The sequence below is a fragment of the Heterodontus francisci genome, chromosome 36 (genome assembly GCF_036365525.1).
Source record: "Heterodontus francisci isolate sHetFra1 chromosome 36, sHetFra1.hap1, whole genome shotgun sequence".
In the NCBI taxonomy this organism is placed as follows: Eukaryota; Metazoa; Chordata; class Chondrichthyes; order Heterodontiformes; family Heterodontidae; genus Heterodontus; species Heterodontus francisci.
In genome coordinates, this window is record NC_090406.1 from 7,836,220 (window position 1) to 7,853,140 (window position 16,921).

Sequence of the window (16,921 nt, forward strand, 5' to 3'; positions counted from 1 at the left end):
GTGAATATTGATGAGTACTTGTGGAAGGTTTTGTTTAATGCCATTCAAGATGAGAGATGTTAGTGCTGGGAAATGATACACATTCTCATTTCAGTCAGTGTCAGAACCAAACACTCCCAGGGCAGGTACAGCATGGGGTTAGATATAGAGTAAAGCTCCCTCTACACTGTCCCATCAAACATTTACAAACAACGTGGCATGAGATGTGAATGGCAAAAAAAAAAAAACGGGGGTTAGATACAGAGTAAAATTCCCTCTACACTAAAAAAAAATGGGGTTAGATACAGAGTAAAGCTCCCTCTACAAAAAAAAACAAACAAAAAAAAAAACGGGGGTTAGATACAGAGTAAAGCTCCCTCTACACTGTCCCCATCAAACACTCCCAGGGCTGGTATAGCATGGGGTTAGATACAGAGTAAAGCTCCCTCTACAATGTCCCATCAAACACTCCCAGGACAGGTACAGCACGGGGTTAGAGCTCTCCGGCCCTGAACCGTGACAGAGGGCGGCGCGGCCGAAAGTGCTGGAAATACTCAGCAGGTTTGGCAGCATCCGCGGAGAGAGAAACAGAGTTAATGTTTCAGGTGACAATGGTTTCTAGGACCACATGAGTACTGATACTGCAGCAAGAAATTCAGCAGGTTTTTCAAGAATTGATGAACTTATCTGCGGACATCAAATGTCACAGCATGGTGATGATTTGGATGAAATGTTTTGCCTTTAAAAGACTTGCCTTTAACCCATTCAGGCCATTTGTTATCTTCCAAGACAAAGTGCTTGAGAAGGAGAGATGTAGAAGTTATTTCTAAACTAGCACTTCTGTCGTGATGTAAAACACCATGTAAAACCACCAAGCCTGGGCATCATTTGAATCAGTAAAATAAAGTGACATGAGTTGCCATTTCAAGCACTCATAGGGAAAATTTGCCTGCAGTTAAAGGGAATAATCAAATATTGACTGGAAAAAAAACTATTGAAAAGCAGTCTAGGTGGTTCTCAAGTATCAAAAAAAAAAGGGTTCTTTTGGGAGAACAAATTGAACATTGAGAAAACCTGTCAGCCCAACAACACTGCTATTTGAGTTTGGGATAATTTTAAAATGATAAAACGTTAGGCACAATTTAGTGAGTTACTTTTGAGAAAATAAAAGGTCATAATAAAAAAAGAACAAATAAAACTGTTGATAACTGGGAAAAAAAAAAAAAAACGGGGTTAGATACAGAGTAAAGCTCCCTCTAACAAAAAAAGGGGATAGATACAGAGTAAAGCTCCCAAAAAAAAACAGGTTAGATACAGAGTAAAGCTCCCTCTACACTGTCCTGGGTTAGATACAGAGTAAAGCTCCAAAAAAAAAAAACGGGGTTAGATACAGAATAAAGCTCCCTCTGCACTGCCCCATCAAACACTCCCAGGGCAGGTACAACGCTCCTGTATACATTGCCACTGTCAGGAAAGAAAGAGGGAGAAAATTGGAAAGAAAGGTAGTTCTTCTTATGGTTGAGGAACTTAGGTGAAGGGTCATGGGCCATCGCACGAACATCATCAAGATAGGCACAAGCAAGAAAGTAGATGAGTAGATGAAGTAATAGTGATGACGTGAGGCCAAGCTTAGCATAATAAGGCTGGAGGTGCTGGAGACTCCCTCAAAGGCATTCATACTCTCAAACAATGTCCTGCTAGAGGATTGCGCTGAGGAATTCAGAGAAACTGTGTACCTTTTTGATCTCCTTACCTAAGGAAGGATGTACTTGCCTTAGGGGGCGTGCAACAAAGCTTCACTAGATTGATTATTGGGTTGAGAGGCTTGTCCTATGAGGAGAGATTGAGAAGAATCGGCCTATATGCTCTGAAATTTAGAAGAATGAGAGGTGATCTCATTGAAATGTAGAACAGTTTTAGAGAGCTTGATATGGTAGATGCTGAGAGGCTGTTTTCCCTGGTTGAAGAGTCTAGAACTCAGGCTCCTTCGACAGCACCTTCCAAACCCACCTCTACCACCTAGAAGGACAAGGGCAAGTTGCATGGGAACACCGCCACCTGCAAGTTCCCCTCCAAGTCACACACCATCCTGACTTGGAACTATATCGCCGTTCCTTCACTGTCACTGGGTCAAAATCCTGGAACTCCCTTCCTAACAGCACTGTGGGTGTACCTACCCCACATGGACTGCAGCGGTTCAAGAAGGCAGCTCACCACCACCTTCTCAAGGGAAATTAGGGATGGGCAATAAATGCTGGCCTGGCCAGTGTCGCCACATCCATGAATGAATAAAAAAAGGACAGGAAGTCTGCCATTTTGAACTGAGATTGAGAAATGTCTTCACTCAGAGGATTGTGAATCTTTGGAATTCTCTATCCCAGACGATGTGGATGCTCATTCGAAGAGGTTTTTCAAGACTGAGATCAATAAATATTTGATATTAAGGGAATTAAGGTCCATGGAGATTGGGTGGGAAAGTGGAGTTGACGTCGAAGATCAGCTGCGATCTTATTGAATGTTGGAGTAGGCCCGAGGGGCTCCATGGCCCACTCCTGCTTTTATTTATTATGTTCTTATGCAGCATACTGCACTACAGAGTGATGGTAAGTAGATCTGCCATTACAAATAATGGTCGTTAGTTATTGGCATTACCTGGGATGCTACAGGTTAGATACATCGGAACGTACGGACAGATACTTACACAATCCTTTCGATATTAGGATCAGCCTCTTTTCAGACATTATTCTCATCCTGGGTTTGATGATGTCCTCCAATGTGACTGCAGCCATTGCATTGATGCTAGTGGAGGCTGTGCTGTAAAATAGATGGCATTGTAAGCTGTGGTCCTTATGTAGTGCTGGCCTGTTTTGGCTAATAGCACATTTGGGTCATGAGCGTTTGGCTGTGAAGCATGTGAGTGAGTAAAATAGGCAGATGTCCCAGTGTGAATATTGGAGAAGCAGTCCTTCAGATGAGGTGTGAAACTGAGATCCTGTCAGCTGGTCAGGTGAATGCTAACTATCAGATGGGACAATTCAAAGAACAAGAAGCTGTCCTGGACAACATTCATCCCTCAATCTACAGCACCAGAATTGTCATTCACCTCCTGGCTTTTTGCGGGATGTTATTGGCTGCATAATAGAACAGTTTTTGTGCTTCAAATGAAGTATCTGGCATGCGGACAGAAAAAAATCTGACATTCATATCATACTTTTCGCAATCTCAGATAATTCCATACTACTTAACATGTAGTGAATTACTTTTGAAATGTAGTCACTCTTTGAGGTGAACAGTACAGCCAATTTACACACAGCAATGAAATGAATCTGTTCTTGATAATGTTGGTTGAGGGAAAAATTGTTGACCTGGACACTGGGAGACCTCCCTGCTTTTCTCAGTTAATGTGAACCTCCTGTGATGTAGCGCTCCCTCAGTACATTACTGGATTGTCATCTTAGATTGTGTGCTCAAGTCCGGGAGTGGGGCTACAACCTTCCTACCCATTGATGTGAGCATTACCATCTCGTTCCTCGCAGATTCTACCACTGTGGAGCAGAGCAGCAAGATCATGGGGAGACTAATCCCTTCCAAGTCTTCATACATTTTGGATGAATATCCAGGAATTGCCTACCATCACCACAAGGACTGCAGAGGAGCAAGACGACAGCCCACCACCACCTTCTCAGTGCAACTAGAGATGGGCACTCAATGCCAGCTTTGCCAGCATCAGCCACAATGTGTGAATGAATTTCAAGAGGGCTGACCATTATGAGGCTTAATATAAATTCTTCCATCTATAACAAATAATTTTAGCAGCCCCTAAATCCCACCATTAGTACCTCAATGTCCCACTGAAAGCAGCAGAAAGGAACAAGCCTGGAACTCCAGGGTACGTCTGAAAAATATCCAGCACCATGTATGGCATCAACTGAAAGTAGAAAGAGAGTCTTACATAAAGTAGCATCAAGGACACACAACGCTAGACAATGTTTTATGGGAAGGTTGTCAAGAGACACGTCACTTTGAAGAAAAGGAAAACTCGGCATGTTTTGACTCATCGCGTGCATAGAAGATTCATAGTGTGTGTCTACGTATATCTGTGTGTATAATATATATAGTTGTGAATTTCCTCCCATTTATGCACCCCTCCCCTGATGGCATTGCCCCTGAAGCTGGGGTAGAGTTCTGTGGGCATCGGCTGCCCTCCTGTCCTTTGCCAAAGTGACCATACATTCCTTTGCACAACTTGACATAAAGGGGGGTGGGGGGGGTGGGTTTGGTTGATGAAGAGGTTATGAAGCAGAGCTGGTGGGGGGAGGTGCTGTATAAATGCAAGTTTCATTCTTATGTAAACATTCGAACACTCTGGAGAAAACCATTCCTCTCTCTGCTGCTCATTCAGCCATTTCGTTTTGCGCTTGACTCACCTGATCAGGTGCGGAGACGTGCCCAGCTTTGACGGGATCACAGCCCCTGTACAAGGCAAGCATAATGATTCCACAGGCTCCTGCACTCGTTACAATCATCCATAGACCGACTTGGTTCACAAACATAGCACTGTAAATCAACGCAAGCAGAGTCAGGCATTCAAATTGTTCCGCACTTCAAGATCCACTTACAGTTCCCATCAGCCGCGGTGAACGAGGGCACAGCTCAAAAATGAACCTCCGATTGACATCTTAAAAGAAACAAGTTGTGGGTTGCTCTCGAGGTGACGTCAGGAACAGTGCTCCTGGACTTTGCCTCTGCACACCAGTGCTTGATTGTGACTAGTTCTTCTTCCTCGTCTAATAAGGAGCAGCGCAATTATTCTTCTTTTTAAACAGTATTATTACTGTCTAAGATAAATGGTTTTGATTGTATTGCTGTCCTGTTCGAGATGTCTGCACCCCCAGACCTTACAGCCATGGTCGAGGCATCTGCTCACCCCAGAGTCTATAGCCATGGGATCGCTGTTTGCTCCTGTTTGCGTCCCATGAGAGAGAAAGGAGACAATAAGGGGATACTTTCTGTTAAAATTGTTATTCATTCCCTTCTCAAAGACGAGGAGGCAAATGGAAACAGGGAGTCACGTTCCCTTGAAGAGACAAATTGTTTCCATGCTCTTTGCAATGCTTTTAAATCATAGCCCAAGGTGACGGTTGAGGAAGCAGCAAGGACTCTCTCAGAGAATTAAAGAGAGGTCTCTGCTGAGACAGGCAAGTGCTTTTTGCAGCTCGTTTCCCTCCACTAACTTCAGTGTTTAGTCCTAGACTGACACTTGATGCACAGGTCAAACGTTGCTGGCCTCGACAGCTTCTCCCACACATGGAGCTAATGGCCCTGCTCAGTGAGAGTTAGCAACAAAAGCGAATCAAAGGAGAACAGCCCAGCCAGCCTTTGAAGGAATACTTTGTCAGCATTTTATACAGAGAATGAGTAATACCTGGATAGTGTCACAAGCCAGCGTGTTGCTGCTGCTTCCAGTTATAAGAACATAAGAAATAGGAGCAGGAGTCGGCTATTTGACCCCTCGAGCCTGCTCTGCCATTCAATAAGTTCATGGCTGATCTTCTACATTAACTTCACTTTCCTGCCCTATCCTTGATTCCCTTAGTGTTCAAAAATCTATCGATCTCAGTCTCGAATATACTCAATGACTGAGTATGGGGTAGAGAGTTCCAAAGATTCACAACCCTCTGAGTAAAGAAATTTCTCCTCATCTCATAGGGCAACATTGATGGGAGACCATCTCATCCTCTGAGTTTGATTCCTAGTGACTGCACTGCAACTCCCAACTGCTGCGAAGTTGGATTTCAAAAGTTTACATGGAATATTTTTAATATTGGGGCAGAACAGATGCTCCAACCCCAACTTTCCTTTCCATTGGGTGTAAAAGATCCCATGGCACTATTTCAAAGAAGAACAACTCCTCAGTGTCCCAGTCAGCATTTATCCCTCAACCAACATTACTTAAAAAAAACAGATTATGTAGTTATCTCATTGCTGTTTGTGGGATCTTGCTGTGTACAAATTGGCTGCTGCATTTCCTATATTACAACAGTGACTACATTTCTAATGTACCTCATTGGCTGTAATTGCTTTGGGACATCCTGAGGTCATGAAAGGCGCTATATAAATGCAAGTTCTCGCTTTCTCTTTCTTTAGCACACACTCTCCGAACATTGAGAACTGGCAGAGTGTGCCAAGGCACTGTGTTGGGTAGGTCAAGGTGTTGCTCTGGTTTGTGTGGATATGACTTCCCACAAGAGGTTCGCCCCATCTCCTGCACCATTTCTCCAGGGAATCCTTTGGACTTCCCCTGAAGTTTACGGCAGTGGATCAGGAGAATCCCCATAGGAAGTGTAGGTGAAGTGTTGTTGCCTGTTCTAAGGCACAAGACATAATCGTTGTGCCATCCTGGATCAGTCCGAGGCCAACTGGTCTTAAGTCAGATCGTAACCCCAATCAGAAACATAGGAACACGAGGAGATCATTCAGCCCCTCAAACCTGTTTCTGCCAATCAGTTAGATCATGGATGAACTGTGTCTTAACCCCATCTATCTGCCTTGGTGCCATAATGCTTACTAACTTTGCCCAACAAAAATTTATCAATCTCAGTTTTAGCTCCCGGCATCAACAGCTTTTTGCGGGAGAGCGATCCAGATTTCCACTGCCCTTTGTCTGAAGAAGTTTGTTATCTCGTCTTAGATTTCTTACAAACCTTTCAACCTCCAGAACGCTTGGCTCACCACCCACTTTCCAAAATCCCTCTCCCAGTTAAAATTCCCCCTTACAGTTTCCACTCGGAACCAGAAGAAAGAACCATGGCTGATTCCTCTCCTCTTTGCCCCAGGGTCACACAACTGCCACCCAAGCTGAGATCCACCAACACAACTCTGGGTTGCAGACTGGGGTCCTGATGGTTCACTCCCACATCGGGTGATGCACTAAAGTGAGCTTAAAACTTATTTATAAGGTAATTCATGCAGTTGCTCATGGGATGGTCAAAATTACTTACCTGTTCCCATGCTCCATATCAGCTTGTCATGACATAGGAGCACTGTAGCTGCATCCTGGACTCCATGTCTTCAGCATTAAACCGAGTGCTGACTCTCAATTGCACCTATTGTTTTGAGAAGCGGAGTGACTGCCCCACCAGGCTTTTCCGGAACCTTCTTCCAACGCACAGGACACCTTTTGGGATGGTTTGACTTGCGGAACTTTATATGTCAACCCTGAACAAAAATATTCTGTCCTTCCCCTTCAGAAGCTTGCACAAGAACTGTGGTAAATGAGTTAATGAGCACCAATATCCCCTGGCACTAAATCTCTCAAACTAGCCGATTAAAGTGAGAGGAATATGGCTGCCCTTTCGTTGGACTCCAATACGTCTTTCCCTTCACCTCCCCAACCATGGCATTCAACAGCTTCCCTCAGCTCAGTTTGTGGTTCTCATTCAAACTTACACCCGTGCTTGAGACTCGGTTCTGCAAGCGATGTAGCGCTGGACTTGAGCCTGATTGACTCCATACATGGACAGCCACAACACAGTCCCCCCGATAATAAGCGTCCAGAATGTATAGCGTTTCCTGGGATCTGGATCAAAACTAAATAGAGAACTTCCATCAATATACAGTGCAAAATTAAATTAACATAATAGGGTTTTCCAACAGCAACAACAATTTGGACAGTTGCACCCAATGTTAACTTTCTTTTCATCTTTCAAGGGAAGAGCCAGGACCCCTAGCATCGGACCTCTCCAGGATTTGTTTTATCCATTCTCGGGATGTGGGCACCGCAGGCAAGGCCAGCGTTTACTGCCCGTCCCTGGTTGCCACTTTGCCTCTTCTTGAACTGCTGCAGTCAATGTGGCAGAGGTACTCCCACAGTGCTGTTAAGCCGAGAGTTCCAGGATTTTGATGAAGGATGGTCGATTATGTGCCCTAGTCAGGATGGTGTGTGGCCTGGGGGTGGGGGGGGAACCTGGACCTGATGGTGTTCCCTTCTAGATGGTGCAAGTTGTGAGTTTTGGAAGTGCTGATGAAGAAGTCTTGGCAAGTCCCTGCAGTGCATCGTGTAGATAGCACACATTGCAGCCAAGATGTGCATAGTCAAGGGAGTGCTCAAGTCAGCCAGTGAAATCAGTGAAATAAAGTATGAACCAAATTGGGTTTGAGATGATCATTTTAGCCTAACCCGCATGGCGAGAACAAGGGCAGATTCAGATTTGATGCCAATTTTTGTGTCCTATCGGATTTTACTCTCAATTGGAGTAATCAGGTGAGGTATAGAACGAGCATCACACACGAACCAACCACATTCCTGCTTGGCAAGTTAGGCTTAAAATTATCCTCCAAGCTTGGGTTCAGAAAGCCTGTGGATTGGAAGAGGAATGAACGACCAAATGAGATATGGATTTACAGAGTTTCAAGAGCTTTGGGAAGAAATGAATTCGAACACAAGTTGCCATGAGACTTGACTTCAACACAGTGAGGCTGTAGACAGACGGTATTCCTCTGAGCAGGAACAATAGAGGAAAGTTTATCACAGTAACGCTGATAGTTGTAACAGGAAAATTTGTAATGGAGGGAGATCAAGAAATTTGAGGCTAGAGGTGAAAGAGGTTCATCTATTTGGTGACAAGCTTTATCCCCAAGTCGTACAACAGCCAAATAGTACAACACTAAATAACAGGATATTTTGCAGTGCATGCAGCATCCTTCACTCTAATTAAATGCTCAAGTGTCTAACAAACAATTACCTTTCCAATCAGATACCATAGAAACTGACAGAGAATTTCCACATTAGGCAAACTGTCAATACAATGCAAACAAAAATTGGCGCCATACTCATGTTCTAACACTAGATGTCAATAGCTGTCGCATGTTCAATTTATGAAACATGCTAAGCGTTTCTAAGAGCCTTCGCTCATTGGCTGATTGGTAACAGCATTGTGCAATGTGCTGCAAGCCATATGGATGACAATGTCTCAGCTTCAATTTCTTGTCTCTCCTGGGCTAATCTCAGTTGAGTTGCAACAATTGACATAATGGGGGTTAATGAGGAGGTGGTGGCCCAGCACTCCGGCTGGAAAGTCATGGAAGTCGTGACACTATTTTGTGTGCCTCAGGCAATTAATTGCTGAGCGACTGGTCAATCAGAGGGCTGGCAGTTCTTCAGTCTCAGCGGCGCCATCTGGAATGGTGGCCACCACTGGGACTGCAGCAGGCCCTGGACCCAGCCAGCCACGGAGGCCTAGCTATTTCAATGCACTCCTGGCTGGTCTCCCACATTCTACTCTCCCTAAACTTGAGGTCATCCAAAACTCTGGTGCCCGTGTCTTAATTCGCATCAAATCCCATTCCCCTATCACCCCTGTGCTCGCTGACCTACATTGGTTCCCGGTAAAGCAACGTTGTGATTTCAAAATTCTCATCTTTGTTTGCAAATTCCTCCATGGCCTCCCCCTCCCCATCTCTGGAATCTCTTCCAGCCCCACAACCCTCTGAGATATATGTGTTCCTCTAATCCTAGCCTCTTGTGCATCCCTGATTATAACTGCTCCACCATTGGTGGCCATGCCTTCAGTTGCCTAGGCCCCAAGCTCTGGAATACCTTCCCTACAACTCTTCGCCTCACTTTCCTTCTTTAAGACACTCCTTAAAATCGACCTCTTTGATCAAGTTTTTGGTAATCTGACCTAATATCTCTTTTTGTGGCTTCCTGTCACACTTTGTTTTATAATGCTTCTATAATACGCTTTGCAACATCTCATCATGGTAAAGGCGCTATAAAAATATAAGTTGTTGTTATTGAGGCCGGAGAAGAAGGTAAGTGGGGTTGGGTCTCACCAGGGCCAATCAGCCAGATTCTGGCGAGGGGGAAGGGGGTTCTTCCCCCACTAGTGGGGAACCGCCCACTAGTCCCACTCCCCCACCTTTTCCCCGTACCCCTGTAACTTTTTTCTCTTCAGATAATTATCCAATTTTCTTTTGAAGGTCTCGATTGAATCTGCCTTCACCACACTCTCAGGTGGTGCATTCCAGATCCCAACCCACTCACTGCATGAAAAAGTTTTTCCCCCTGTTGCCATTGTTTCTTTTGCCATTCCCCTTAAATTCCCCTCTGGTTCTCGATCCTTCCGCCAATGGGAACAGTTTCTCTCTATCTACTCCGTCCAGTTCCCTCAAGATTTTGAACACCTCTATCAAATCTCCTCTTAATCTTCTGTTCTCCAAGGAGAACAGCCCCAGCTTCTCCAATCTATCCATGTAACTGAAGTTTCTCATCCCTGGAACCATTCTTGTGAATCTTTTCTGCACCCTCTCCGACACCTTCAAATCCTTCATAAAATGTGGTGCCCAGAACTGGAGATAATACTCCCGTTGAGGCTGAACTAACTTTCTTGTTTTTGTACTCTATGCCCCTATTTATAAAGCCCAGGATCTCATATGCTTTATTAACCACTTTCTCAATCTGTCCTTCCACCTTCAATGATTTGTGCACATATACCCCCAGGTCCCTCTGCTCCTGCACCCCCTTTAGAATTGTGTCCTTTATTTTATATTGCCTCTCTTTGTTCTTCCTACCAAAGTGAATCACTACATGAGCCTACCATGTGGTCCTTTATCAGTTGCTTGAGGTACTGGAGGTTTTCTAGAACCCAACAAGAGATGCTGCCTTCAGATAGAGAAAAAAGCAAATGAACAAAATAAATTCTTAAAAGCAGGACATCCAGTGCCAAAACAGCCCTTTTTCCTCAACTTTGATTTCTGTGCCAGTCAAGAAGTGATGAAACTTGCTCAGCCAAGTTCAATGACTGTGGAGATTTAGGGTTTGCTGGGATGGTAGGTGCCCCAGTAATGACCTTCAATAGCAAAGACATCTTCTTACTCTCCAAAATTGATCCTGGACTCATTATATGCATTCTCCAGGACTCTACCAGTTCCTCCAGCTAAATAGGTGCCCCGGATGATGACAGCAACAAAGCCAGACATCATGGTGATGATTTGAAAGACGTCAGTCCAGATCACAGCTTTCAACCCTCCCTGCAGGCACAAAAGTGGAAGCCTTTAAACATGAGAACATGGGTAGTGACAAAGTAACACCTCTACATTTCTTGATGGCTAAGGCCAACATATTCAGTTCAGAATCAATAAAAACTATTGAACTGTTAGAAACGGCTTCCATTGGCTACAGTGTCAGTAACCCCAGAGGACACAGAGTGATAACAGTTGGAAAAAGAGCCAGAGGGGAGAGAAGGAGGAATTTATTTTATACAATGAGTATTTAGTGATCTGGGATGCACTGCCTGAACGGCTGGTGGAAGCAGATTCAATCGTAATTTTCATAAGGGAATTGGATAAATACTTGAGGGAACAAATTGAGGGAAAAGAGGAAGAATAGTGGGGCCATGACATTAGATAGTTACATCACAGTGAAAGATTTTAATTTTGAATCCATTGTACCATTGGTTGAGAATTGCTGATCTCTTTAAAGACTATTTCGAGGGCGCCTGCAATTTACAGAGTCAACGATGAAGGTGCTAGGTTAAACAAGGATCTAAAAGTGTGAGAGTAGCAGAATATCAGGACCATTAACACAGCGCTGCTGATTTTGGAGTAAGTGTTCTGTACTAACCACAGTTGTGTAGAATGTGCAGATGATTCCAGTGGATAACAGAGATGTCCAGATATTAAGACCAGTAACTGAAAGACAACACGCCATATTAGGATGAGACTATACCAGATATTAATGGCTCAGCACAGTCCAAACAACAAATTAAACAATGGATCGCACTTCCTTATAGAACAACCTTACATATAATGGCCTTCCATGCCAGTTTTGTCACCCCAGCTTTCTTCCCCTAATGTAGGGAACTATCCATAAAAGTCTATCTGTTTTCACTAGCCTTCAGAACCAAAATAGAGGTTTAGATAATGGTTATTTTCTTCCAAAAACTTTACATAAATCGGCCGTTCTTTCATCGTCGCTGGGTCAAAATCCTGGAACTCCTGAGCTAGCAGCACTGTGGGAGCACCCTCACCACATGGACTGCAGTGGCTCAAGAAGCAGGCCCGACAACACTTTCTCAAGGGAATCTAGAGATGGGTAATAAATGACGGCTTTGCCAGTGATGCTTACATCCCCGAGAATGTTTTTTGAATCAGACCAATAGGTTCTGCTGGCACTGGATTTGTTTCAGCAACAATTTCCAATTATATAGGACCTTTAATGTGCAAAAGCATCCCAAGGCGCATCACAGAGGCGCATTCAAACTAAAATGGATGCTGAGACAAAGGAGATATTAGGAGGGGTGACCTAAAAGCTTGGCCAAAGAGATAGGCCCAGAGGAGAGGTGGAGAGGTGAAGGGATTTGTCAGGGAACAGATACCCCACCGTATCCCTATCTGATTAGAAAAGGGTTTGAAGAGCCCAGTACAGCTCACACGCATTTGCAAGTTCCACAAAAGAGGAACAAAGGAGTGACTACTTGCCTTGGTTTAATATCAGTGCCGGTGCATAAATGACAACGCCAGTGTACAGGACCTGCAGTGTTAAGAAGAAAATCAAGAGTCAATCGATGGAATTAAAAGGTATGGATGGTATTGGGGTTTCAACAGATAGAGACTCGATGGTGTGAAGTTCTGTTAGCAAGAGCTTGTTTTAAGAAGAGGGGAGGGCAAAAGATAAATCAGTGGTGAGAAAGAGTCCAGATGACCTATTGAAGCCCATCTCTCTGGTCATTGCAATGTGCACCTTCATCATCTGACAAGGGTCAGGGGCAATCTCCTTCTAAACCTCCGTCAAAACTCTTCTGAAACATGCCTTTGAAGTGCAGATGAATGCCCTGAAAAGCTTTCACTTCTCTTTCCTCTATCCCCCTGTTGGGAAGAGCTTGACTTCTACCCAACCTTCACATGGCAATAGGAACTCGCAACGTGAAGGATTTGGGCAGAAACCTGGTTGGTGGTGCTGTACATTGCAATACAGTGTGCTTCTGATCACTTCACTGTATTTTCTGATACACAACTGTTTGGTACTTTTTCATTACCCTTATTGTTATCAGAACATTCAATCCAGTTACATCTTGAGTTAAGATCACTCTTTGCCACTTCCTGTTCTATTGACACAGAATCAGCAACAATCACTTCCAAATCAGCTATCGCACAGTTTAGATATAGAGCCAGGCTGTCAGAATAATGTGCACCTCAGTCCCCTCACCTCAAAAGAACACTCTCCACTTTCTCATGATGACTCTGCCCTTTAAATGTTCCTATACAACCAACTTTCTGTCAGCTTCCTATGTGTCAAATGCATTTACTTAATGAGCTCATTGTAAGATCAGGAAATCGATCTGAGTGTAAGGAAGGGTGTGGTCCATGTGCATTATATCAATTCAAAAGAAACTGCTCAGAAAAAGAACAGGGACAAAGACCGACCCCAAAATTTCTCAGATTATGATTTGAAGGGTTGTATTGGGATCATGTCCAATAATGTCATTGAGCACTGACCCATTTGAATTTTGTGGGGTGAGGGGTTGGGGCAGCTCATTAGAATGGGGCAAAGCATCATTTTGGGTGCATCTGGCCTAGACAGCACCAGTGGAACCTGCAGACATCCCTATGGAGGCCGTAAGTACATCTCTGCTCACTTTACTCTCACCAACACCAACATGTTGGGTTCTGTTCCTGGTCCAGGAGCAGGAACTTCCATCTTGGGGAGTCCCTGACCCTTAGATCTGCCATCAGCTGTTAGTTGCACCTTAAGAAACCTGTGGAAATACTGCCACCCACAATGCAAGGAGGAATCTGTTGGTGTTGGTGGAGATCTAACATGACCAGTTTTTTCTGCATTCCTGGGGGCTCGTCCGGTCTTCCAGCAGAGCTATGTTGGAAGACTGACAACATTCCAGCCCTACTAACACTCCACAGAATGGTACAGCACAGAAGAAGCCCATTCAGCCCATCGATTCTGTGCTTCTCCTTTGAACAGCAATCCTGTTAGTCCCATCACCCACTCTTTCCCCATATCCCTGCAATTTCTTTCTCCTTCAAGTATTTATACGATTCCCTTTTGAAGCCAACTGTTGAATCTGTATCCACTGCCCCATCAGCCAGTGCCTTCCAAATCCTAACTAAAAAAAGTTTTTCCTCATGTCGCCTCTGGCTCTTTTGGCAATCACTTTAAATCTGTAGTGTCGGGGAATATTGAAAGGCCAGGGAGATCAGAAGAGCCGGGGGGAAACAGGGGAACGATCGGAGGGGTATGGGAGATCAGAAGAGTGGAGAGGAGATCGTAAGGGTCGTGGGAAGTTCAGAAATGTTGTGGGAAGATTGGAAGGGTTAGAGGGAGGAATTGGAAAGGTTGTGGGGTGTTCGGAAGGGCTGTGGGGGTGTAAGGTCACGTTGGATGGGTAAAGCAGCTAAGCGGCATCCAGCAGGTTAAACCAGAAGTGGGCAGTTTGGGGGGTGGGTTTCCGATTTCCTTTTACATTTTACATGCCAGTTGACCCAGACCTACCAGTTTTGGTGGGTTAAAATTCTCCCCATGTCTCCCAAATGCCCCTCTCCACCAATGCTGGTAGTCATTCTAAGAAACCACAGTGTGATCTGCAGGACTGAACTCAGAACCCTCCGAGCCTCAGCCTCAGTTCCCCAGGGGAGTGTCGGAGCCATTTTAAAAAGAAGACGCGGTGAAACTCTTACCGTGGCAGTTGTGAATTGTATGGTCCCACACAGCCGGAGGCTTTTGCTGAAACGCAGTTCCAGGTACTATGAAAGTAAATCATTATATCCACGCTTCAACACTATGTCTTAGCCAAACACACACAAAAGAGCTCAGCAAAATAACATTAATCTTTCACAGTCAATAGTAAACTGATTAATGGGCTGGAAATGTTATAATCGGTGAATAAAATATAGTTTTTTTTCTCAGTTATATGCTGGATCTGTGAAACCTGATAATAACTTTTGCGTCTTTGAGCAGCTCGTGGGATCAAATCCTACTCCCAGAGTCTTGAGCACAGAACCTGAAGAGCTCTTTTTAAAAAAAAAATTGCCTAAAATAAAAAAAACTATCGGGAGCCACAAGACGAAAATTCAGCATTTCTAAAACAAATACTTGGCAAATTGCAAAGTGTCTACAGTAGAATGCATAATTTTCATACATAATAAATAAAATACATGTATTGAATTTATGTATCAATAGAAAAAAAATCAAAACTAAAATAGACATAACTGAATTATCACATTTTTGACTTTTTTAACTATAATTTTGTCACTAAAGTCACCTTTAAAACAAACTTTAACTTAAGATGTGTAGAATTAAGACAATTTTTACAGCTATTGATTCTCATGATAAAAAAAGCTTCTTATAGCACATTCACAATAATTTATCATCTCCGCTATATTACAAACAATATTGGTGACAGCCATGAAACCTGTTCCTCAAATCAAAGGCATTATCTATAACCATCTATCCCACTCAAACCAGTTTATTTAGAGAACAATGATGTTTTTCATTAAAATAATCATCAGAAACTGTAACGTGCATTATAATGATTAACCTTTTAATCCCACAATAAAAACACCACTTTACTTTTCTTGACTTAATTTTTTTTTAGGCTTTTTTCATGTTAATGGGATTTAACTGGAAAAGGTTGTGAGCCGCAACTGAGATGTTAAAGAGCCACATGTGGATCCAGAGCCCCAGGTTGTAGACCCCTGACCTAGGCTGACACTTGTCTGTAGCTCTGAGGGAGTGCTGCACTGTCGGACATACCGTCTTTCATGTGAGATGTTAAACTGAGGCCCCGCCTGTCCTCTCAGGTGGACAGAACACAATTCGGCGAAGAGCAGGGGAGTTCTCCACACTGTCCCTGACCAGCATTTATCCCTCAACCAACACCTGAAACAGTTGCTCAAACTATTTATCGCACTGCTGTTTGTGGGAGCTTGCTGTGCGCAAATTGGCTGCTGTGTTTCCTACATTACAACGTCGACTGCATTTTAAAAGTTGTTCAGTGACTGTAAAGGGCTTCCGGAACTCCTGAGGTCATGAATAGCATGATATAAATACAAATTCTTTCTTTCATATATGCTGATGGGTTTGTAGAAGTAACTCTCATGCAGGAATTTGTAATCAAGACTCAAACAATTGCCAATTCCATCAGCTCTTAAACAGGCTTACCTGGTAGGTGCTGGTCAATTTCAAGCGATAGAAGATAGGCAGGAAGAAGTAGGCAGTCAGTACAGCATTCAGTGTTTGCCCCAGGCACATCTGTACAAACTTGATCCCGTAGCTGTATGCTTCAACTGGAACTCCTAGCACCTGAACTGCGGACATGAAGCTGGCTGACAGGGACAGACCCACGGGCAGGGCTGACATCTGTCGACCCCCAGTGAAGAAATCGTCCGCTTTCTTCTGTCTATCCCCATGGCGAGTAGCAAAAAATATGCCAATCCCAGTGGAAACCAGGAGCATCCCAGCAAACAGGACATAATCCCAGGCCGAAAATGTTGTTCTTGTTGGCTCTGCTGTGCTCGTATCCATGATGGATCCGCGCATTAAGAGCGTGGGTTACAGGAGAATGAAATGTCAAAACCAAATTTGGAACTACACCCTGGTGATTAAGAAAAACACTCAAATGATGGAAGTAGATTCAGAACAATTCAGCCCAAAACTGTTCTTTTTTTAACACTTTGCAAATGACCAAAAAAAAAAATTCATTTAAATCTTTGGAATGGGATTTTGTTCTAATATTAATAAAGCACAAAAGCTTCTGAGAACTCCGGACTCCTTTTCAAGGTTCTAACAAAAGTGCTTCTTGAATTTAAAACAAACAGTCAAAGCTGTCACGAAGCTCTCACCGCAAATCTATTTCTGTATTTTTTGCTCCTTTAATTTGAAAGTGTTTGGAGGGACTCCAGTGAAAAATAAATAGTGTGGCAATATGAG

At 43.7% G+C, this 16,921-nt stretch overlaps 1 protein-coding gene across 1 annotated transcript in view; it reads right to left on the bottom strand.

The window, feature by feature from the left end:
- Positions 1–16,650, bottom strand: part of slc5a5 (solute carrier family 5 member 5) — a 39,654-nt gene extending 23,004 nt beyond the window's left edge. Inside the window, exons 1-9 of the mRNA XM_068016079.1 lie at positions 16,154–16,650; positions 14,671–14,736; positions 12,460–12,511; positions 11,603–11,670; positions 10,856–11,010; positions 7,429–7,569; positions 4,407–4,536; positions 3,819–3,907; positions 2,681–2,793 (exon numbers count right to left, since the gene is read on the bottom strand). Coding sequence (XP_067872180.1) covers positions 2,681–2,793; positions 3,819–3,907; positions 4,407–4,536; positions 7,429–7,569; positions 10,856–11,010; positions 11,603–11,670; positions 12,460–12,511; positions 14,671–14,736; positions 16,154–16,531 — 1,192 coding nt within the window. The 5' untranslated portion in view covers positions 16,532–16,650. The remainder of the gene's footprint in view (positions 1–2,680; positions 2,794–3,818; positions 3,908–4,406; positions 4,537–7,428; positions 7,570–10,855; positions 11,011–11,602; positions 11,671–12,459; positions 12,512–14,670; positions 14,737–16,153) is intronic.
- Positions 16,651–16,921: the final 271 nt, after the last annotated feature.